Source organism: Pan paniscus, chromosome 3 (genome assembly GCF_029289425.2).
Source record: "Pan paniscus chromosome 3, NHGRI_mPanPan1-v2.0_pri, whole genome shotgun sequence".
Lineage (NCBI taxonomy): Eukaryota > Metazoa > Chordata > Mammalia > Primates > Hominidae > Pan > Pan paniscus.
Window position 1 is genome coordinate 147,934,183 of NC_073252.2, and position 25,483 is coordinate 147,959,665.

At 40.6% G+C, this 25,483-nt stretch overlaps 1 protein-coding gene across 6 annotated transcripts in view; it reads left to right on the top strand.

Annotated features, from left to right (window-relative positions):
• Nucleotides 1-16,000: 16,000 nt before the first annotated feature.
• The window catches only part of DCLK2 (doublecortin like kinase 2), a 177,452-nt gene continuing 167,969 nt past the window's right edge, over nt 16,001-25,483 (top strand). For 3 of the 6 annotated variants that reach the window (XM_003815859.7, XM_008968886.6, XM_008968887.6), the window contains exon 1: nt 16,005-17,285. In XM_003815859.7, the coding sequence (XP_003815907.1) occupies nt 16,865-17,285 (421 nt within the window). In that variant the 5' untranslated portion in view covers nt 16,005-16,864. Of the gene's footprint in view, nt 17,286-25,483 lie in introns of all 6 variants that reach the window. The other 3 variants (XM_063603585.1, XM_063603584.1, XM_008968885.5) reach the window with 3 other exon arrangements.

Below are 25,483 nucleotides of genomic sequence, written 5' to 3' on the forward strand. Positions count from 1 at the left end.
TGACCACTTGGAATTTCCATTGCAATATTTGGCAAGAAAAGATAAACTGAATATATATAAGGATCAGATATAATAAAAATGGCCCAAAACACTGCATCTCTAAGAGTTCTAATATAATCCTAAATAACAGTAGAGAGTGTACTGGGCATGTTCAATGTAGCAAGGAAAAACCACTCCCCATATTTTAAACGGAAAAGGATTTAACACATGGAATTCATTGTTAAGAAAATCCCTGACAGAGCTTGGTCTTTAGAAATGAATCCTAGATCTACTCCTTAGAATCAAGTCACTATTCCTCTGAGGCCACCACTGGAGCAATTGGGTTCGAGAACACATGGTCATAGCTGTAATAAAGAAATTAGGAAGTGGGAATCAAGAAGCTGAACATGGCCTTCAGCTTCCTCTCCACAAGGAACTGGAGAATAGACACAAAAACATTGCTACCAGAAAACTTCACAGTTCATGACTTTGTTTGCCAATGAAATCAGGCAAAAGTCAGGAAAATAGGCTCCACTTCAATTTTGCATCCCAGATCTCATGCAAGTATACCAAACTGGAAAAATCTGTCTTGGGAAATGAAATCTTCACCTTTCCAAACTCTGCAGTAGAGAAAAACATACTAGAAGAGTGATGAACTACAAATGGAATTAGCCAGTCCACAATATATACCACATAGAATAAAAGACTGAGGTTACCATGCTGAGGGACCACTACGGAGCTACTAGTCAAGTCACATCTCCAGCTCAGTGCCTGGCACAGCATCTGACACACATTAGGTGCTCAACAAATATTTAATAGATAAAGGAATGAATCAATGAATAAATGCATTGTGGACAACATAAAAATGAGCCATAATTGCTTGTATCTTTTATGCTTTTTAAAAAATATATTCTTAAATGATGCAGTGATGGTTGGTTGTTCACTCCTTTCAAATACAAACTGTAATATTCTTGACTTTCCCATTTTCCTTCTTAATCTAAGGAACTTTTAGAAAACTCAGCAAGTAAAATAATTTTTTTTAAATGGAAGGAAGCTAGATTTTTCTCCTTCCTCTTGTTGGACAATGAATTTCCCTTTTGAACTTTTGTGGTTGTTGCTAAATGTTTCCTCCAAGGAGAAATCTTCCTATTTTGTTTATTTTTAGAAACTGAAGCCTCCATACAGAGAAAGCTCTTGAAAACTGGAATCTTAAAAGGGAAGTGCTAAGCAGTGTCTCTTTTTTTAAGCCCAGAATAGCAGCAACTTTGAATAGGTTATAAAATAATAGCCCTGTAATGGATCAACCTGATTCTCTTTGTTCTGACCAACAGATTATTTTTGTGCTGACCAACAGCATTTTTCAAAACTACATTTCACTTACTTTCCCTATGGCAGATAGACAACCAAATTCATTTACTCTTAACAAAACATTATCTACATGTTTTCCTTGCTTAAACTGGAACTAATTAGGATTGGTATTAAGTTATAGAAATTGTTGTTACAGAATATTAGAACCAAAAGTAGTTTGAAGGGTCTTACCTTTTTACTCTCTTGTTTTTAGGTGAAAATACTGAGACACAGTGAGGTTGAGTATTATTCTGCATACTCAGCCTCCACCCCTTCTCTTGGTGACATTCTTTCACGTGTATTTGTTTGCCTGGTAAATATCTAGCATGTATGACACACAAAGCACCATGAGAGACCTTGTATGTAAGCAAGGTTTTACACATTCCCCAAAGACGGCCTTTAATAAGGCTGTATGTAAGTCCAACCACATAGGACTATAATCTACTTCACAAAATGACAAGCATCTTCATGATCGCTCATTCCTTATCTGGGATTTCCTCTACCAGGTACTCAACTCTTCTCCCTCTTCATGTTAAAATCTATCCATTTTTCAAAGCCCAACTCAACTGTTATTCCATTAAGACTTTCTCAAGCCCTCAACCATAATTAATGACTACCTTTTCTGAATTTCCACAGGATTTTCTTCAATTGCCTATTATGGTATGTATCTGGTGGGGTAGATATTATGTAGTTGGATACATATCTACTTTTTCTTCTGGTTTCAGCAACATGGTAGACTAAGCTACTATGAAAACTATAAGTCCTTAGGAGCACTGGGTTTAAAATAGCCAAAAAAAAAAAAAGTTAATTTTTAGCTGATCTGTCCAGAAGAAACAGGAGTCCCCAAGGGCCAGAGGGCCAGAAACACAGAGGGAATTAAAAGCCAGACTGATAAATATAAGAAGTGAGACTGCGACAACCTTGGGAGGTGAATGGAAGCAGCAGTATTGATTTGGTAACAACTAGGGTTTTAATGCCATCAGGTCCAGAAGGCCTCTTATCCTCACCTGAGCAGAGGTCAGGAACTGAGATGTCTATATAGAGTTAGGCCCCTCAAAAGCTTTAATCCCTGCCAAAGAGTACTAAAAATCTCAGCCAACAAGATCAAGCAGATGACAATTAAATCTGTTTGGGGGAAAAATTAGTCTTTTGTGAGAAAAAAAATTCCAAGCCTGTTGCTTTCTTTGGTGTATAGTCTGAATTTACTTGTTTCTGAAAGAAATCTCATGCCTAGAAATTATCATGGTCCTGGGCCAGTGTTGCCTCTGGGACACTGAAGGATATCAATGCCAAATTTCATCACCTATGCAGCATGAGATGAGCAGAGACAAAAATAAGCCTGACTAAAGGGGAGCTCAAAATAAAAATTCACAAAGAATACTTAACAGAGACTCAGGTAACTCATTCCATCTCAAAACTTGATATATAGGAAAGCAATCTAAAGGACCATGATTAAAGTATGTGTTTTAGATTTTTGAAATATAAAAGGCATTAAAAAAAAGGCAAGTCACTGTGAAAAAAAAGATAAAAATTTAAAAGAAATAATTCAAACTTTTGGAAATGAATAGCCATTTAAATTTACCATGGGTAAATTGGTTAAGCAGCATACTAGACTAAGCTGAAGAAGGAATTAGTAAACTTGAAGACTGATTTGAAAGATAAATTTCTATTTATCTATAGCTGAGTAAGACAGTGATAGATAAGTAGAACATAAGAAAAGACATGGGGAATAGATTGAAAGGTCCAACTTATATCTAACAGGAATTCCAGAAGGAGAGAAGAGGCAGGGTATAGGAAACAAAATATTTGGAGAGAATGGCAGATTGATACAAAGTATTGATAAAAGATGTATTTTACTCTTTTACTAAATACTTGGTTGCCTTGAAGCACAAAGCAATTATTCATATTTGTATTCTTAGAACATTGTTAGAGCTCATTAAATATTGATTTAATTAATATAATTTGTGTTTAAATATCAATAAAGGACAAATATTAATACACAAGATGTGACAGCTATCATTAGAGAAGTAGAAAGTACTCTCTGATGAAGAATTTATAGGGAAAGATTACTTTGAGCTGGGATTATTATAGAAAAATTCATGGACGAGATAAATAAGTATAATCTGACAAATAGAAAGAAGGGCTGGGCATTCCAAGTAAACAAAATAACCTAACAAAGGCACAGGGTGGAAAAATGCAAAAGACATTTGAGGAAAAGCAAGTGTAGTTCATTCTGGTTAACATGTATATACAAGGATTAATTGCAGAAGATTAAGAAAATTAGAACCATATTATGCAGGCGTTGAATGTCAGACTAAATATTTTGGACTATTAGATGAAGAAAAGACATCTCAGGTAACTCATTGCTGGCAGCTTTTTTAACAAAGGGGTAACAAGATCGGAACTGTCATTATGAAGAATGATTCGCCCCACAATTATGTACAAAATGAACTAGAGAGGAAAGACACGGGGGAAAAGCAATTGATTTGTGTGTCACAAAGGATTCTTGATGATGACAAAAATGCAAGTCAACCTGGCTTGAGCAAGTAAGAGTTTTGTTAGATTGTAAACAAAACCTCCAGGGTAGATCCGGTCAGGTATGTCCTTATACAGTGTTATATACTCAATAATTTGGTGGCCCTTTATCCCTGGCTCGTGGGAGGTAACCTTCAAATCCATGGAATTTACTGAGTAATAGGAGTGTTTTTGTTATTCATGGTGGTCTCTTAGGTAGTCCAGACTAAGGAGGTAATTCGTGATGGGAGCTGACCATGCCAGAAAGACCACCTTGTGATTAGAGGGTTGGGGATTTGAGCCATATGATATCAGCCTAACCTCCAGAGAAAGAAGATGGGCTGAAGGTCGAGTTCAATTATATGGCAAATAATTCAATCTAGCATGCTTATATAATGAAACCTTAATTAAAACTTGGGACAATGAAGCTTGAATGAGCTTCCCTGTTTAATGATATTTTGTGCATATGCTACACATAAAGGTGCTGGAAGGGTGATGCATCCTAACTCTGCAGGGAGAGGACATAAAAGCCAGAGACCCTTCCAGATCTCACCCTATGCACCTATTCTTTTGGCTGGTCCTTGTTTGTATCTTTTTTGGTATAATAAACCTGTAATCATGGCTATACCGCTTTCCAGAATTGCATAGGTCATTCTACTAGATTATCAAGCCTTAAGAGATGGTGTAAACTCCTGAATTGTAGCTGGTGGGTCAGAAGTGTAGATGGCTGGGGAACCTCTGAGCTTGCTGCTGTTATCTGAAGTGAGGGCAGTCTCATGGAGGACTGTGCCCTCAGCCAGGGAAGCTTGGCCCACCTTCAGGTAGTTTGGGTCAGAAGTTATTGCATCCAGCAATGCAAAACCCTGAGGTGAGATCCTGCTTTGCATGCTTAAGGAACCACATGGAGGTCTGGGTGACTGCAGTGAGTGGTAAAGAGTAATAATATATGAGGCCTGACAGGTAGCCAAGACCAGATCATGCAGGCAGTGGTCCTCAGCTCTGGTTGCATTTTAGAATGACTGGGAAGTTTTTCAAAGAAACCAGTGTCCAGGTCCCATCCAGGTCCATAAAATCAGAGTGGCTGTGTAGTTTTCTAAGTTCTTCAGGGAATTATCGTTGTGGTACAGGCACTGGTTGACCAGTGTATGAAGTAATTAAATTTTGTTCTGAGTATAACAAGAAGGTGATATAGATGGAACATTTGTCCCTTCCAAATCTCATGTTGAAATTTTATCCCCAGTGTTGAAGGTGGGGCTTAGTGAGAGGTGTTTGGGTCATGGGATTGGATCACTCATGAACAGCTTGATGATGTCCTTGCAGTAAGGAGTGAGTTTTTGCTCCATTAGTTCACACGAGAATTAATTATTAAAAAAAAGAGCCCAAAAACTCCTCTTCTCTCACTGCCTCTTTCTTGCCGTGTGATCTCTCTCTATTCATTGGCTCCCCTTTGCTTTCTGCCATGAATAGAAGCAGTCTGAGGTCCTCCTCAGATGCAGATGCCAGTACCATCCTTCTTGTACAGCCTCAGAACCATGAGACAAATTAGCCTTTGTGAAAAATAAAAATTACCCAGACTCAGATATTCTTTTATAGCAATGCAGATGGACTAAGACAGAAGCCAATGCAGGCTGTTGAGCAGAGGAGTAATATTTGCTTTCTTCAAATTTTAAAAGACTCACTTTGGCTACTGTGCCTAGTCAACAACAAGGGTCACTTGAAGCAGTTAGAAAACCATGCCCTATAGCAGAACAGGACCAGAGGTAGGAAGGAGGCCAGGTGCAAGATGAGGTGGCTTGGAATCGGCCACCTCTGTAAGTAGGTACAAACAGATGGCGGAGGTAAGAGAGAAATGGTTATATCTGGGGTATGTTTTGAAGAAGGACAATTTGCAGATGAATTGTATGTGGAGTATGAGAAAAATAAGTCACATATGAATACATGAGTTTTTCATCTAAGCAGCAACGTGTAAAAAAAAAAAACCCACAAAAAACAAACAAAAAAACAAATACTAATCACTGTTGCCAGGAGAATGCAGTTAACGGGCCAGGATTGAGTCACATGCTCACCCTGCAGCAGGAGGTGAAGTCAGTCTTGCTGAAAACACATGTACTCAAAGGGACAGAGGATATTTCACGAGTAAAAATCAGGGCATGCTACCAATAGTCAATCAGGGAATGCTACCAACTGCAAACTTTAGGAACAAAATTTATCTCTTCCTCTTTCCTTTTCAAAACAACCAATCCTAAAGCCATTAGGTGGGGCCAAGCAAAGTAGGCATCTCTTCCAGTGGCAGAAGGGGGGTAGCCACAGGGTTAGGGGGTTGAGTAGGGCGTCAGACCCTGAGCTGGGGCAAGGGAGGCATTCAGGTCAAGAGGCAGCAGTGGCAGCCAGCAGGGTATGTTGGAGCCTGGGTGAGGTGAGAAGGGCACTGCATAGGAGTGGGCCTTCAAGTTGACCTTGAGGGGCATCAGAGCCCAAGAAGGTCAAGGAGGAGTGATGCATGGGAGGCTGCCCAGTGCGGTATCCAAGTACCAGGGGGATGCGGACAGCACCCGTGCCAGGAGGCAGCCCAACCTGGGGTGTCAGGGTCTGAGTGGGATGTGAGGGAGGTGGCGGTGGGTGTGAACTGATGGCTATCAAGATATATGTGTGTGTATTTACACATACAGATATTCACTATTTCTGTCCGCTGCAAGGATCAAGATTTGTAACCCAACAGCAATGAGTATATGTATTGCTCAAATCTTAGTTCCTAAATATTCTCCAATAAAAGAAAGAGAAATGGGAAGTCCAGCACTAAGGCAGTAAAAGTATAACGTGAGTCCAGAGCACACCACCAAAAATAAGGATGTGCTCAAAAATGATGGGGACAACAAAAAAAGCACGTAGGAGTCAGCTCAGATCCGCTGGTCAAATTGGGAATATTTTGAGTATCAAATAAGTAATGGTAGTAACTGAACAGGATACTGTGAATCCAAACTGAAAAAATAAATGAATATATTGAAAATCTTAGGAAGGGTCGGGTGCAGTGGCTCACTCCTGTAATCCCAGCACTTTGGGAGACCGATGCAGGCAGATTGCTTGAGCTCAGGAGTTCCAGACCAGCCTGGCCAACATGACGAAACCCCACCTCTACAAAAAATACAAAAATTAGCAAGGCGTGGTGGCACGCACCTGTACTTGGGAGGCTGAGGTGGGAGAATTGCTTGAGCCTGGGAGGCAGAGGCTGCAGTGAGCCAAGATCACGCCACTGCACTCTAGCCTGGGTAACAGAGTGAGGCCCTGTCTCAAAAAAAAAAAAAAAAAAAAAAAGAAAGAAAGAAGAGAAAAGAAAAAGAAAGAAAGTCTGGAGAAGAATAAGATATTTACATAAGTTTCAAAATGCCTTCCTACAAAGTAGGTACTAACTACAAAGGGAAAAACTGTAGCTTTACAATGAAGAAGCTTGGCAGGGACCACTAAATCAAGTGATCAAAGGGAACATTAATGATGAGACAAACTGAAATTAAGCCACGCCTGATATGATGCAATAAAAAGAACATAGCATCACTTCTGTGATATTTCTGCCAAAATGCATAACTTAAATCTAAATCTGAAGAAAAATCAGACAAACCCCAAATTGAAAAATTCTACATAATAACTGGCCTGTAACCCTTAAATGTGTCAAGGTTATGAGAGCCTAGGAAAGACTAAGGAAATGTTCTAGGCTAAAGGAGACTAAAGAGACATGACAAGCACAAACCGTGATTCTGGACTGGATTCTTTTACTGAAAAGCACATTGTTGAGACATGGCAAAATTTGAATGGGTTCTCATGATTAGCTGGTGCTAGTTTATGGATGTTAGTTTCCTAACTTTAATAGTTATATCATGTTGTGTAGAAGAATGTTCTTATTTATTTAAAAAAATACAATAAATTATTTAGGGTTGGTGAGACATCATGTTGTTGGGAATTTATTCTCAAATGATTCATCAAAAAAATTCTTTGTACTGAACTTGCATCTTTTCTGTCAATGTGAGATTGTTTTAAAAAAAGCAGCAGCAACCTTACTGGTAATTCTATTACAATAAATTTTTCTGTTATTGAATGAAGATACATTTCTTTGTATATCATCTTGGAAAATCTTGCATTGGAACACACACTGAAAGAGATCTGGGGATTGACCACAGTTTCTTCTTGGAGGAATTTAAATTAACTTTAGCAAACAACTTTTTATCACCCCTAACAAAACCCACATTAGGGTAAAACTTTTGCTCCAGGGAAAGTCTTTGACCATACCAGTAATAAGGAAAAGGTGACTAATTTTATCATCCATTCAAACAACACGTCTAACAGCAAAAGTTTAGACACTGTTTGAATTAAGATTTATTAAAATATAAAGCAGTTGTGTGTAGAGACAGATCAGGGCTGCCATACTGCATTTCTCTGCTGGACTTGCCGCACTTACCATTCCAAGTGACTTTCAAAATTTCCCACTGAATTGTGTGACCAAGCTGGTAAATGACATGAAATGAAGTAGGTAGTTTCAGGACAACTCCAAGAAAAACAACTAGGCTATTAATAGTGGTTTATGGTATCTCCATACTGTTATGGGACCTATCATTTACATATTCTGGTTGTGCCAGGTCTATTAAAGAAATCTGAGAACGCTGAAGACATTAAGACAGTCCTTTTTAACAAGTAAGAATTTGAAGGAGAATTTCTTGTAATTACTTCAACATAGCCTATTTTCTATGTATTTGCAATTCTATAACCTAAAGGCCAAAACCAATCATTCCATGTCTAAGTGGTAAAGAAGATAAACACCTTGGAACAGATTTTTCTTTCCAGTTAGTAGATGTATAGCAAGTCGGCATGATGACTTTATTTTATTTATTTGTTTTGGTGGGGGTTGGGGAAAACCCTTCCTTCTCCATACCTTCTGAAACTGTTTCCGGGCCTACAGTTCCAGCACTTGCATTGGTCAGAAGAGGGTGTCAGACAGTGTGGGGCACTGACACAGCAATGGGAGCTGAAACAGAGGTCCCTGGAGGACTGACTCACTTTAGAGATTTTTCTTCATGAGGATATTGGCTAAGATTTTGAACCAACTAAGATCCTAGGGGTTCATGGGCTTATCACTAAAGGGAGAATGCCCAAGGAGAAAAATATTATTATTATAGTAATAATAATAAATAATAATTATAATTAATTTTAATACTAAAATGAAATGTAGCTTTATATCATAACCAAGTTATTAAGGATGAACATATCAGTTACATTAAGATAAAAACAATCAGGTAATCACATGCATATATCTCTTTGCCTTAAGTGTTTAATCTCAGATACATATATATTCACACACACAGTGTTTCTGCTGTATCTTTCATACAAACGGTAAATCATGATCAATTAGTTATTTCAGATAGGGTGACAGGACTCTGGGAAGTACCAATGAAAAACTAAAAAACAAAAAAAAAAACTAAATACATAGCCAAATGAGTACAGATTTGCTAAGGAGTGTTGACTAAAGTCTGAGTAGATCCTTATTTCCATTAATAAGATATATATATTTTAACATTTGACTATTTCAAATATGTGTGTGTAGGGTATACAGAATGTTTGTCCTAAAATAACCAGATAATTTGCAATATAAACTTACTGCAAATTAAAGAATCATTAATTTTAAGCTATAATTCCTGAAGAGACAGACATTCTTGTGATTAATGAATTTTGAAAGCTTGAAGTGAACATTTTCTGGAGTTAGCATACCCTGGAGGCAATTTCTATCTCTGCTGCTTAATCTTTCTTATTTCCTTGTCTATAATCTGTTTCCTTAACTAGGTCATAACAACTTATTAATCATTATAAAATATTTATTATCCTTTAAGTACTCTTGACCATCATTGTTTTAATCTGATATGTAGAATGACATGAACATAATTTGTCACATTCAATATTTGTATAAACATTGAAGGTACTACCGAGAGGAGAAAACCACTAAAATCATGATCAATTTTAACAAAAATAATTTTTTAAAATTTTAAGTGAAGCAAAGAGCCTAGATTTAAAGATTAAATTTTATATTGGGTTTGGGAAATTTCATCCTACAGAAACAAAATGAGAGTACTGTGGTACTTTTCATGATCTTTCACTTTTATGCCTAGATTTCCTCATCTGGAAAGTATGAATTCTACTAGTTGCCCAGATTTTCTTCTTACGAAGATTTAAGAGGAACAAATTCAAATTCCTAAGAAAAAAGTTGCTATATGATTTTAAAGTTGTTATTTTTCATCAATAATTGTTGCATCTGAACTGGCAAATGACAAAATAAAAATATAATTTTGAATATATAAAATTTACATGACATATAAATTTACATTATATGTATGGAGTCTTTGTCCTAGACACTTTACGGAAGTTAAATGTACCATAGAAAGAATCAGAATTTTCTCATGGAAAAAAACAGTAGTTGTGTGCCACATATATTTAAAGCATGCATATTTGATTATTTTCTTCAATTCTTCTGATATTTTCATTTAAAAATTAAACTTACAATTTTTTTTTTTCAAAAACAGAGTTTCATCCCTCTGTCACCCAGGCTGCAGTGCAGCTGCACAATCACAGCTCGCTGCAGCCTTGACCTCCTGAGCTTATGCAATTCTCCCACCTCACCCTCTGCAGTAGCTGGGACTATAGGCACGTGCCACTGCGCCGGTCTAATTTTTTTTTTTTTAATATTTTGTAGAGATGGGAATCTTCCTATGTTGCCCAGGTTGGTCTTGAACTCCTGGGCCCAAGTGATCCTCCCGCCTCAGCCTCCCAAAGTGTTGGGGCTACAGGCATGAGCCACAAGCCAAAATTTAGATTTTCTGAAAGACTTAACCAAACAGGTACATTCAAATTTTTTGAACCTGAAAAGGTAGTTTCAATTATTCCCTCACTTATTTGTGAAGAAATCATTAATATCTATGTAAAGTGCTGCAAGAATCAGGGGTGAAAAGGACAACGAAGCTCCAAAGGCAGAAGAACTATTGAGAAAACAGTTTGAGCCTTTTTTCCAGTCTGGGTACAGATTATGGGGTAGAGATGGAGAGTCTGCTTTTGAGCTGCCTTACCTTATACCCTTCCCCATTAAAGCTTAACAGAAAGCACTAGAACTTATAATTATTAAGATTGAAATGAGAATCATGCTTAGTTTCAAAAATTTAAGTCTATAGTCACCGGGTGCTCTCACTTAAAATAGTTTAGTTATTTCATCATTTTTTACTTCTGGGAGAAATTCTTGGCACATAGTGAACAGGAATGAAAACATGAGACAGCAAAAAGTCTCAGCACAGTGCAATCTGAAAGGTTCAGAGGCATCCTTTATGTAATAAGTAATGGAGTCACTGGAAAACTGCCTTTAAAAACAGAAGTCTCTTGCCAAAAGTGAAGACTAACCATAGCATTTGAGAAATAAAGCAGCATGAGGCAAACACCAGGAAATGTTCAAGGCAAGTTTCTTATGTAAAGACCCATAATGAAATATTTAATAAAGTCTCATTTAAACAAATTATGCTAGATAAAAATTTGCATTGTATTTCTTAGTCAAGGTGGAGTGGGGTTGAGGGAGTAAGCAGGAGAGGGAATTACTACCTGGCTAAAAGCAGCTCTAAAATTGTATCACAGGTGTGTGATACAAAGAGAAGTGTAGAGAACAAAGAGAACGATTTATTTTCCTTTATGCCCAGTTGAGTTTCTCTGCCCCAAGTGGTTTGTAGAAGACCCTTCTTGCATACTGCCAACAAAATTTTCACATCCACTAGATATTCCATGATTTATAAGTATTATAAATAAAAAGCAAAAGGGGTCATTTCTAATTACACAAAAAGGGGAGAAGAGTTTTTGGGCTGAAATTCTCCAATTGCCTTTAGCAGAAAAATGAAGCCTTTTAAAAAATACTTGGCACAAAAGTTTTTATTCAAGTAAGTGTTAGGTTAAGGGGAGTTAAAAAGAGGGTTTTTCTAACAACACTTTTTACAACCAAGAGACATCTAAGGTTAAAGTGGGCTTCCAGATAGTGAGGAGGCATCTGTGGCCAGCTCTTCCTAAAGAAGCTCCTTAAATCAGGGTGTGGCAGACAGAGTTGGTGGATCTTGTAACCACCAAAGAGAATTAGACCATCTCTGGAAGGACCAATGATTAATAATCAGATGGCCTTTCTTCGTTAGAAAAAAATGAGTATCTCAACAAAGAAAACGCCCATTAAAATGTCTTACTCTGCAAATTCTGCAACTGCACGAAAGGAAAAAAATCTGCTTTGGTTCTATAAATTGAATATCATGAAGTAAGCCAAGTTAAGTAATAGTTGTCTACCTAGAACCTACAAATTTTGTTTGCATTAGAATTTGAATACTGAAACTAATTTTTTCCTACCTCAACAAATCTTCAAATGTTGACCAACTGGGTCTTTATATCATATTTTTTCATAAATACCTTATGAAAAGTGATTGCATCTCAATTCTTATAAGAGGATCACAAATAAGATTCTTCAAGAAAACAAATGTGGAGAGTAAGATCACAAAAACATTTTTTAACTAAGTAACAGCTTTGGAAACACTTTCTCTTTTCCCCCTACCCCTGTTGAAAAGCAGTAACCTTTCTTTAACTTAAGGATATAATGTAGGGAATAATGTTAAAATACTGGCATATTTTTATTTTTTTTAATTTTACTTTAAATTCCAGGATACATGTGCAGAATGTGCAAAGGTATACATGTATACGTGTTCCAAGGTGGTTTGCTGTACTTATTGACCTGTCCTCTAAGTTCCCTCCCCTTGTACCCCACCCTCCAACAGGCCTTGGTGTGTGTTGTTCCCCTCCCTGTGTCCATGTGTTCTCATTGTTCAACTTCTACTTATGAGTGAGAACATGGGGCATTTGGTTTTCTGTCCCTGTGTTAGTTTGCTGAGGATGATGGCTTCTAGCTTCATCCATATCCCTGCAAAGGACATGATCTTATTCTTTTTTATGGCTGCATAGTATTCCATGGCGTGCATGTGCCACATTTTCTTTATGCAGTCTATCATTGATGGGCATTTGGGTTGGTTCCATGACTTTGCTATTGTAAACAGTGCTGCAGTAAACATACGTGTGCGTGTGTCTTTATAGCAGAATGGTTCATATTCTTTTGGGTATATACCCAGTAATGGGGTTGCTGGGTCAAATAGTATTTCTGGTTCTAGATCCTTAAGGAATTGCCATATTGTCTTCCACAATGGTTGAACTAATTTACATTCCCACCAACAGTGTAAAAGTGTTTCTATTTCTCCACAGCCTCGCCAGCATCTACTGTTTCTTGACTTTTTAATAATTACCATTTTGACTGCCATGACATGATATCTCATTGAGGTTTTGATTTGCATTTCTCTGATGATCAGCGATGTTGAGCTTTTTTTCATATGTCTGTTAGCTATGTAAATGTCTTCTTTTGAAAAATGTCTGTTTATATCCTTTGCCCACTTTTTGATGGGGTTGTTTTTTTCCTTGTAAATTTGTTTAAGTTCCTTGTAAATTCTGGATATTAGACCTTTGTCTGATGGGTAGACTGCAAAAATTTTCTCCCATTCTGTAGGTTGACTGTTTACTTTGGTGATAGTTTCTTTTGCTGTGCAGAAGCTCTTTATTTCCATTTGTCAATTTTGGCGTTTGTCACAATTGCTTTTGGTGTTTTCACCATGAAGTCCTCACTCATCCCTATGTCCTGAATGATACTGCCTAGGTTTTCTTCTAGGGTTTTTATGGTTTTGGGTTTTACATTTAGGTCTTTAATCCACCTTGAGTTAAAAATACTGGCATATTGTATAATTGTATTCACTATTTAAGAAGGGCCAAATCTCTTATCAAGGATCTTTGAGTGAGGAAGTGCGTGTTAGTGTTCTAAAGATTGAAAGATTGAAACCCGTGGTACCAGTCTGCAAGATGACCCCAATAATTGCTGACTCCTAGTCACACCCTAGTGTAGTCTCCTCCCACATCAAACAGGGCTGCCTTGTGTAACCTACAGGATATTGTGGGAATAACAGTGTATGACTTCCAAGGCTATATCATAACACACATTGTGGCTTCCACCTTGTGCTCTCTTGGATGCTTTCTCTAGAGCAAGCTTGTCCAACCCATGGCCTGTGGACTGTACACAGCCCAGGACAGTTATGAATGCAGCCCAATGCAAATTCATAAACTTTCTTAAAATATTAAGAGATTTTGTGATTTTTTTTTTTTTTTTTTTTTTTTTTTTAGCTCATCAGCCATCATTAATGTTAGTGTATTTCCTGTGTGGCCCAAGACAATTCTTCTTCCAATGTGCCCCAGGGAAGCCAAAAGATTGGACACCCCTGCTCTAGAGGAAGCCAACCGACAAGTCATGGTGACACTTAAGCAACTCTATGGAAAGGTACTCATGACAAGGAACTGAGGCCTCCTTACCATTCATGTGAATGGGCTGTCTTGGAAATGGATCTTCTTGACCCAGTCAAGCCTTTAGATGGCTGTGACCCCTGTCAACATCTTGACAGCAATCACATGAGGCTTTGAGGTAAACTGCTCCCAGATTTCCGATCTGCCAAAAATGCTGAGATTATGCATGTTTATTGTTGTAAATCATTAAGTTTAGGATAATTTGTTTCTACAGCAATAGTTTACAAAGTCTTTTTCCCCATGAGAAATACTAACAGTGATACAAATGAACATGGCCATCTTAAGGCAAGTTGATGGGCTCTGTGGAGTTACTAGTACTTAGATGGAATCTTATCTCAATAAATTTGCAATTTAGTTTCTTGTTTCTCAAAGTCTTGTACCAAGACCAGCAGCATTGGCATCACCCAGGGGCTCATCAGAAATGCAGAATCTCAAACTCCACCCCAGAGCTACAGAATAGCAATCTGCATTTTAATGAGATTCCCCTATGACATGTAAATATATTAAAGTTTGAGAAGAAGCACTGATTTATTTGATTCCTGGTGTTACAGCCTGTGGTTGGAAACTTTGGATATACCTTAGGGGTACTTTTAAAAAAATACTGTTGGAGAAGCCCGTCTCCAGAAATTCTGATTTAACTGATCTAGGTTGAGGCCTTTTAAGGTGGTGGACCTAATGATGCTGCAGGATTTTCCTCTAGAAAAACTACATTGAAGCCTCAGAACAGCTCTGACTTCCTAGCATGCCCCAACCCCGCAGGAAGTTAGGTATGCCCAGGTGTATGCCCAGAACTGCCTTAGAAGTACTATTGTGCACCGAGCAGGAGACCTTTCTGGAGCTGCCATGCAGGGTGTGTATGCGTGTGTGTGCGTGTGTTTGGTGGGGCGCACCAACTTCACAGATGCTAGACCGTTGCATGTGCTTCTACCTTCTTTTATTCATGCTCTTTCAGGACTCAGTTCAACCCGAAAAAAAGCAACTATGCCTTTCTTCCTGAAAGGTCAGTTTGGATTGCTGTCTAGGGCTGCTCAGAAAACCAGGTGTTGAATGTTCTAAGGTTTCACGTGCCAAATTGGGATCAAACATATTTGAGCTTTATTTTTCCTAATAACAAAATGCAAGTAACTAGTATTTCTCTTAAGTCTTGGAAAAGATGTTTTTATTGTTGAATAGACACTACGGCATTAAGATTTCCACTATGATGGGTGCTCACAAATGATAGGCCTCTTAGGTAAGAAGCTTTAATTGACAACATTAAATATGCGGGGTGGGGGGAGTGGGTGCAGAGTCTCTCTTTCCTTTGTTAGGGCATCCCAGTGACAGAAACAATGCCTGACACATGGTACGCTCTCGATAAATATTCGTTGATTACATAACCCCCTCTACCACCCAATAACTTCTCATCATTCATTCAAAGTTACTGAACGTACCATATTAGCGAATCTGCAATGGAAACAGTGGAGGCTGTTTTCTCAAAGGATTTTCTAATAAAGCAACAAATCTTTAAAAAAAAAATGAATGGTGTGCCCCAAGTCAATGCTGGGCTACGGATTTCTGCGGTAGTTTGGCCTGGGGTCCTCACTGGGAGGCAGGCTGGAGATGTGCTCCCTGCCCTTGAATCTCCTTCCTTTGTAGTTTTTGGCCTGCGCGGTTACGTTTCCCAGGCGGAGGATCGCGCGTCGCGGCTGCGCCCATTAACGCGCGGCGCCGGGCAGGAGCCGTCAGGCGGGCGGGGCTGCCCGGGACCCGCAGGAGCTGCTCCTCCCGCGCCGGCGCTCGGCCCCCTCCTCCGCCCCCTCCTCCCCTTCTCCGCGGTTTGGCATCCCCGGGGCCGGGAAGCCTCCTCCAGCGCTGACAGCCTGAGGGCGGCGGAGGGAGGCCAGAGCGCGGATGCTTGCCGGTGGGCCGGGCCTGACCGCTGCGTGGGAGGCGGGCTGCATTATTTCCCGCTAGGGCCGCGCTCCAGGGGAGGAAGGGGCCAGACACGGCCCTCTCAGCCCCGAACGGCGCGCGCTGCCCGGCGGGCGGGATCCGGGCGCGGCCGAGGCGGCGGCGCTGCACCCCGGGCCTGGGACCGCGCGCGTGGGCGGGGGCCCGCGCGACTCCCCCGGGGGCCTCTCCCACGCTCCGCGCCCCGCCCCACCCTTCCTTCCTTCCTTCCTCCCCTCGGCGCTCCCGGGAGCGCTCGGCAGACGCCCGAGCTTTGTGGGCGCCCGCGGGCCCAGCGCGAGCCTCGGGCGGCCCAACTTTGCCTCTCCCGGCCGGCTCCCGAGCGGGACTTGTGAGGCGTGGCCGGGTGGAGGAGGCGCTTGCGGGGGCGTGGGGCTCCCCGGCAGGCGGGAGGCACGGAGCGAGTCGCACTGGACAATGAGCTGGGCAGCTCCGCGCTGCGGACACTTTTAGCTGAGGGCGCGGGCGGGTCGGCTCCTCCGCGGCTCCTCGGCCCCACCTGCGCGGAGAGGGCGGGATGCCAGAGCCAGGTGTCCCGGCGCGTTAAGGGCCCTCGCAGTCAGACGTCCCTGCACCGGCGCTCGCACCCTTAGTCGGCCCGGAACGTCTTTTTGCGGGCGCCCTCGGAGCAGCCGCAATGGCCAGCACCAGGAGTATCGAGCTGGAGCACTTTGAGGAACGGGACAAAAGGCCGCGGCCGGGGTCGCGGAGAGGGGCCCCCAGCTCCTCCGGGGGCAGCAGCAGCTCGGGCCCCAAGGGGAACGGGCTCATCCCCAGTCCGGCGCACAGTGCCCACTGCAGCTTCTACCGCACGCGGACCCTGCAGGCCCTCAGCTCGGAGAAGAAGGCCAAGAAGGCGCGCTTCTACCGGAACGGGGACCGCTACTTCAAGGGCCTGGTGTTTGCCATCTCCAGCGACCGCTTCCGGTCCTTCGATGCGCTCCTCATAGAGCTCACCCGCTCCCTGTCGGACAACGTGAACCTGCCCCAGGGTGTCCGCACTATCTACACCATCGACGGCAGCCGGAAGGTCACCAGCCTGGACGAGCTGCTGGAAGGTAGGAGGGGAGGGCGCCGCACGGCAGGTGCGGCGGAGCGCCGGCAGGTGCAGTGGGCGCGAGCCGGCGCAGCGGGGAGCCTGCGGGGTGCTTTCCAAGCCGCACGGGAATTGATGCTTCTGTCTGCTTCTCTAGAGATTGGGTGGGGGTGGGGGCCGGTTGGGTGCCCACATACACGCTGACTTTCCTTCCCAAGAGGTTTGTCTCTTAAAGAAGGAAAAAATTTCCTGATGGTCAGGCCAATTTAGGCACTGGTGGCATCTCCTAAGATTGTTGAACTTATTTGTATTGAAGTGCAAACTGTTTGAGAAAATGGTTCTCCCATGGGGAGCTGGGTAATCCCCTACTAATAAACTCTGTTGGACCCTCGGTGTGGACCCTGGTGCAGGCACCTGTCATGTTCCAGTATTCGGGGTCCTGTTGTGACTGCTGTCAGAAGCTGTGGTTGTGAAATGCTCTAGGTTGGCTTTCCTAGTTTGCCTTGCAGCAGAAGTTACTTGAGATGAAGAGGGATGATCTTAGACAGCAGGTCTCAACCTTGGCTTCATCTTGGATCACACTGGGGACTTCGAAAAATATGGGACCCTGATCATCCCCCAACCCCCAGATATCCTGATTAAATTGGTTGGGTTTGGGGTGTGGGTTAGGCGTCTGGAGTCTCAAAAGCCCCGCCCCCCCAGGTGATTCTAATGTGGGACCCTGGTTAACAATCACGGTGCTAAAGGGTTTTCCACATTTGGTTGGGAAAAAGGAAAATCAAGGTCAATCTCTCCAGCCTTATCCTCTAATAAGAGTACCTAATTAGAATGATAGAGGCCATTGGATTCAGCAGTGGGGACTTACTAAAATTAGTAATTCTGCTGTGTCAACCATGCCTCGGTCAAAGAGACTGCTTGGCTGGATGTTGGGTCATCCTTGAATTCCTGCAATACTTATGCCTCATCCTTTTCAGGTAGAAAAGGCATTATTAGTAGTTAAGAACCTGTTTCCAGTTCTAAATAACATCCAGAAAGACCAGGCAGAACCCAGGTATGTGCTGACTGCGTGTTTACATACAGTCCGCTCTTGTGCATCTTTCTTAATGCAAATGGCACATTCCATGTAGTCATAGCAATAGCTTGGCAGGGAGAGGAAGCTGAACATCAAGCCAAATGTTTTTCTTATATTATCTCAGCATGCTTTTCTGTCCTGAAGGCATTATCCCCATTTTGTAGATGAGGAAACTTAGGCAGCATGCCTTGCCTCACAGTGCCTGCAGCATATACTTTCTCGTCTACGATTCACCTCTACTGAGCTAATGGAGACACATGGAGGAAAACTACAGGTCGTTGAGTTTGTCTATTTAGTCAGAAGTTTTTGCTGCCCTGCCTAGAACGCGACCCAGCCAAAATTAAATTGTCTCTTCAGTCTACATATGTATGTGCTTGTGACTTCACCCATTCTGTCAGTTGTGTGTTTTGGTTTTAAGGGCTTCTTGAGGAGGTAAGGGGATAGCTGGAGGAGTATAAGTAAAAAAGGAAGATACAATGTTCAAAGGGCCTTGTTGCTTTTCTTAATCATGTTAAACACTTAAAAGCAATATTTGCCTAGCTATTTTAAAACAGAGTAACCAGTTGTTTGACTGACCCAAGATCAGATTTGCAGGATCAAGGCAATGCCTGTTTGCTTAAGCACTTGTTACTCAACATGCCCTTGGGATACTGTTGCTGGTATGGTTTCTTAAGAGTCAACAATGTTAATATCCTTCTCTAAAGAAATTTTAACAATGGATTTACTACATAAAATTGACATAACGTAAAGATGAATCTCATAGGAGAGATGATAAGATGGACATTATGCATGTCCATTAATAGGAGTACTTAGGATAGATTGCGTCTTTTACCGCCCACCGCATGCATGGCCACTGGGTCTAATTCTGCAACTGTAGTTTCAACTACAAATTGACTTAACAAATTTCCTTCAAATCATTCACGGATTTTTAGTGGATGGGGATTTGGAAAAAACATTATCTATGGAGTCCAAATCATACCAAAATATGATGAATAATATAACAAATAGTTGCACAGCCAAAATTTTTTTTATGGCTTTGCCCACTTCTTTGAAGAAGTTTTTAATACAATAAAATTACTGCAAAAGAAGAAAACTTGGACACTTTTTTGTCATATGGAATTCTCTCTGACAATGGGTCTTTGTTTAATTCTTCAATTTTCCCCCAAATTAGTAGAATACTCCATAGCAATGCAATTTTTTTTTAAAGAAAATATAGGTACAATAGTTCACGTCTGTAATCTCAGCACTTTGGGAGACTGAGGCGGGTGGATCACCTGAGGTCAGGAGTTCGAGACCAGCCTGACAAACAAGGTGAAACCCCATCTCTACTTAAAAAAAAAAAAAAAAATTAGCCGGGTGTGGCGGCAGGCGCCTGCAGTCCCAGCTACTCAGGAGGCTGAGACAGGAGAATTGCTTGAACCCAGGAGGCGGAGGTTGCAGTGAGCCAAGATCACACCACTGCACTCCAGCCTGGGCGATGGAGCAAGACTCTGTCTCAAAAAAAAAAAGAAAAAGAATCAGGAATGCTTACTGTCAATCATTCCAGAATGTAAGTAGTTTCAACTTTTAATTAAAATTGTGTGCTCAGATTTTTCATGTAGGAGAACTAAGCAGCTATCTGTGAAGTTATTTGCATTAGTAAAAATAAGTCTGTAATAGATTCACCACATTGTCAAAATTGACTGCTTTATTTCGTTTTGGTTGATTATTTTTAATAAAGCTCTCTCAGGTAGTATTTTACAACATTATGTTCAACTAGGCTCTACTTCTTCGATCCCATGAAACTTGTAGTTTAAGAGGTATGTTTTTTTCTGAAATGTCTTGAGTGAAGAATAGAAAGTGATGACTCAAAACAGTAGGACATGAACATTCATTCAGAGCCCAAGTCTCATTGAACTCAGATGACAAAAGAAATTTGCATGGCCCAAATTATTTTTTCTTCTGCCCTTGACCTTGAGAGTCTCTGGAGACTAAAAGCTGTTCTAGTGTGAGCTGGCGCTCCTCCAGCACTACACTAAACCAACAAGCACCTTCAATTTATTGATTTATCCATCCTTGCTGGATTAAGTTTGAGTTGATGCTGTGCAGTCCTGTAATCCTGTTTATTCTTTAAAACTAGATGGGGGACCTCTTCCGGCAGGACTGTGGCTCTTAATCAATATTGGAAAAATTAGTTGAGCTGTCTTAAGCTGTGAGCCTGCTGAGCTCAGTATCTATAATAACCAACAGAGAATGTCCAGATGACTTGTTCTTTAGCTTTCTTATTAGGGACTGATTCAGAATTCCTAGTTTTAGTTCTGTTCCATGTGTCTTCTCTCCTTCTGAGCGTTTGGTCTTCTATCCTTCTGGGCATTTTGAAATATTTTTAAAGTTTTGATGACCTAAAGAGAGATAACCAAGGACAGTAGAAAAAGTGCCTGACCAAGTCAGGATTCCTGAGTTCTACTGACTAGATTTGAGAAAAATTTCACCTCACTTCCCTGGCCTTGGCGTCTTTTTCTCTAGGATGAGAAGTTGGCAGACCACCTCTCTAAGTTAAAAATGTGTATGTACCCGTTAATTATCTGAGGGGTCATTGGTGGAGCATATGATGGCTTGGGCTGCCATTCCCTAGCCAGAACCCGCCTTCCAGAAAATCGATGAGGCTGCACATGTCCAGATAACAATCACAGAATGGGGTGTATATCTCTGATGAAGTACTTGCCAAGAGTCAAAGGCATTAAGAGCTACCTATGTCTGCCTCTCTCATTCCAAAATAAAATGTCGTTTTGTTATTTCTGCCTTTTATCCCTTCATAAACAATAAGCTGATTGTTTTTTGGCATATGAGAGAGTTTTGGTTATTTTGATAATGATACTTTCATTCCTTCATGAAGTTAACAGGAACATGTAAGAAAAATAAGATTGTAAAGAAAACAAGCCCCTGAAGTTTGAGGTCCTACCAAACCTATCTACTGCATCTGTTTGGTTAGGTCAGTTCTTTGAAAGTGTTAAATAAACCAAAATATGTTTCTGAGAGTTTTTAAGTAAAAATGAATTTCCATAAGAACCTAGATTATACTTAGTTGTTTTTTCCTGAAAAATGAATTTTATAATAATAGAAACTGTGGAACTTATTATGGTAAGAAGGAAATAAACTCATGAGTTACAAGGTATTTGCACATAGGAATCGAAAATGGTACACACTAAAGTCATGCATGGTGATTGGACTTGGAAAGTTAATATTGAATTTTAGGGCTGCAAAACGTTCTTTACCTGTGAAACCCCTGGATTCTTCAAGGCCCACTTCAAATAGCACCTATGAAGTCTCTTCCCACTTCTCTGGGCAGTTGGTCTCAAATGGTTAGTTGAGGGCATACTATGTCCTAGACATGGTCACATGCTTATGGTCTCTTCCTTCAAAAAATGCACATTCTCCTGGGAGAGAGACAGTAAACATACAAACAAGATGGCTTCAGCTAAAGTGCTGTAAATGAAGTGGTGATGACATGGGGCAGGATGGCCATATTGGCCGGGGTGATGTGGAGGGCTTCCTAGAGGAACAGACATTGGAGCCAAGGCCTGAGGTCAAGTTTATAACTCTTTCCTCTGCTTACAGCATTTTTCTTTACTTCTATTATAACCCTTAGCTTTGTAGTCTCATGATATATTGGATCTGTTTTTGCACTCAACTGAGAGAAGCCTGAGGTCAGGGATCTTAAATACAGTAAATTCATTGATTAAATAACTCAGGCAATGATTTTACCTCTAAGTCCCTTAGTTGTCTTGGGAAGTTTTGTATGAATTAAGCTTTAATGGGATTCCTAGATATTTGTGAAAATATATGTTTTTGGAAAATTGGATTACATGTTAGATAAACGTATAATTTTGGGTGAAATTCTGCGCTAACCATTTTGGAGGGAATGACTCTTCCATAGCATCCTCTTCTATAAATCTGGTTGTCCCATCTCATTTCCTTAAAAACAAGGAAAATAAGATGTTCTATAATACAGCTGCATAAGAAGCTCTTTCCTGAGGTAAGAGGAAAATTTTCATTTAAAGAATAAATGAATCCTAAAAGGTTGGGGGAGGAAAGGGGATATGTGGGAGAGCATTTATGAGATTAGAGTATGACACAGTGATACTCTGGAAGTTATAAGACAAGATTAATATCTAATGGGTTTTTAAACTATGGAAAAGGATATTTTTATGGTCCTGTAATATGAAATAAAGGAAACCAGATTCTCTTGGGCAGTGATCATCTAACTGCTTTCTTCATTGCTCGTGAGGCCGAGAGGAGTTGCTGCGGGGTGTGTACCGCCTGGCTGGGTCTTTTTTCTGTATCCCTTCCTGCCCATGCTACCACTGCATCTGTGTTTTTATGTCTCCTACTCGTAAAGTAAACCATTACCGTAAGGATTAGAGATGCTTTTCTTCTCTGCATTGCTACCATTTACTAGATGTTTTATGAGCAGTCATTGTGTGAGGTACTTTACATATTTCATCTAACCCTTGTAATACCCTCTGAAATATGGCTGCATTGTCATCCCCATTTTACAGATGGGGAAGCTGAGGCTCAGAGATGGTAAAGAAATTGCTGCATTGTACCAATGTAAGAGGTAGAGCTGGCACTTGAGCCCTTTCTCCCTGGCTTCTGAAACTCTGTGTTCTTAACTACTACATTCTACCACCTGAGAGGAAATGGAGTCCATTCTGTTGGTGGGGTCTTTGGGAGGTGTCTTGGTTCATTTTCTCTTGCTGTAACAGAATACCACAGACTAGGTAAGTTATAAAGAAAATTTATTTTATTTTCTAGTTCTAGAAGCTAGAAAGTCCAAGGCACGGCACTGGCATCTGTTGAGGGTCATCCCATGGTGGAAGGGTGGAAGGTGAAAGCAAACGTAGGATATATAGAGAGGAAATGGGGCTAAATTCCCTCCTTTTATAACTAACCCACTCCCACAGTAACAGCCTTAATCCATTCATGAGGGTGGTGCCCTCATGATCTAATCACCTCTTCAAGGCCTCACTTGTTAATATTGTTACAATGGCAATTAAATTTCCAACATCTGAAGCTTGGAAGATGTGTTCAACCCACAGCAGGAGGTGAATAAATCATAAAGGCAGAGACTTCACAGGCTGGATTAGTGCCCAAAGAGGCCCCAGAGAGCTTGTTTTGCCCCTTCTAGCATGTGAGGATGCAGTGAGAAGCCACCATGAGTGGACCAAGAGCCCTCACTACACACCATATCTGTCAGCACCTTGATCTTTGATGTCCTCACCTCCAGAACTGTGAGAAATTGATTTCCGTTTATAAGTCACTCCGTTTTTTGTATTTTGTTATAGCAACTTGAATGGACTAATACAGTCTTCTTTCGCCTCTAAAGTTCAGTGATCTTGGGAAATGCTTCTAGGGGTGGGAAAGAGAAATGATTTTGGCTCTGTCTGGCTCCATGTCTCTCTTTGAAAGTTGGCTGGGTACTTGATCAGATGTAGTTACCCAGATTTAGATGGAGTTCTTAAAACACCTCAGTAACATACAGGAGGATCTTTTCCATAGACTATCCTCATGAAGGGGAAAATTACAAACCCAACAGGGAGTGGGACCACAATTGTCTTGTTTATCCCTTTATCCCATGAAACAAATGCTTCTGGCACGTGATGTTTTTTGAATTAATTTTACTTTTGTGCCCTATTTAAGATGTTTTAATAGTTGGGTATAGGTGGATGTAGATGCTTTAAAAAACCTTTATTTATTAAGATAGCCAGTTGGACAGTTAGCCAGATTTACAGAGGTAGCATAAGTTCATGTTAAAGGCAAATATTCCTTGCCCCTTTGTGTTTCAATTTTTTAATATATTTTTCTTCAAGAAAAATGATGCAGTATATTTATGTCCCAAGAATTTATCAGTTTCACTAGTATCTGAGATTGAGATGTCTGACTTGAGTTTTCTCTTTGGACAGCTATCACAACCAGATTCTTTTTATTTTTATTTTTTTTTTTGAGACTGAGTCTCACTCTGTCTGCCAGGCTGGAGTGCAGTGGCGCGATCTTGGCTGACTGCAAGCTCCGCCTCCCGGGTTCACGCCATTCTCCTGCCTCAGCCTACCGAGTAGCTGGGACTACAGGCGCCCACCACCACGCCCGGCTAATTTTTTGTATTTTTAGTAGAGATGGGTTTTCACCGTGTTAGCCAGGATGATCTCGATCTCCTGACGTCGTGATCTGCCCGGTTCAGCCTCCCAAAGTGCTGGGATTACAGGCGTGAACCACCGTGCCGGGCCCACAACCAGATTCTTTCATATTTATTTCCCGTTATGTGTTTAAATCCCAGGATTATTCTAAGCCTGCTAATATTTTCAGTGTCTACAGGAGTTCTCTGCCATAGCTAAGGCTTAGTTGTGTTCATCTTTAGCATTCTCATTTTAAGCAATTGTTTTTGCTAATTTTTTCATGCTTAATTTTAACACAATCTTAATTGTTTAATTTTGTGAGTCAGAAATAAAGTCAAGAGCTTAAATGAATATTCTTTTATTCCTTAAAACATGTTATAATTCAATCCTAATCCCTGGGATATTTTGTCCTATTTGCCGTGTTTTCAACAGCCTAAAGGAGAAGTCATTATATTGTAATTTGTCAGAAGCTTTTCCTTATAGACTAAAGGAATGGTAAAATCCCGGTTTGGTGAGGTCGCCCTAAGTACTTTTCATTACACTATAACATTTACTGACATTTCAAACTAAGTGACTAAAATAATCTGCAATTTTGACCTACTCTGTTACCTTTTGTTTATTTGTTATAGTTACTTGCAACCAAAATGCAAAATGTTCACAATAGATGTTTTAAAATATTTTCATTGATCTCTTCCTTCACTATATGTTTTTAAAACTTCAGATTACTTTGTTAACTTTTGAAATAGCAATGTGAGGAGGCCAAGGAGGTTTGCTGAAAATCACTGAGATGAGACAGATTAATAGAAGAAAAGGCACGCAAATTTATTTAACATGCATACACAGGAGCCATCCGAATTAAGACCCAAAGATACAGGGGAAGTTGTCCATTTTTATGCCTAAATTCAACAAAGTATGGACAGCCATGTAGAAATATGATTGGACAAAAGGGCATGATTTAATGTTAATAGACTGAGTTGGGACGCCCAGCAAGGCCTG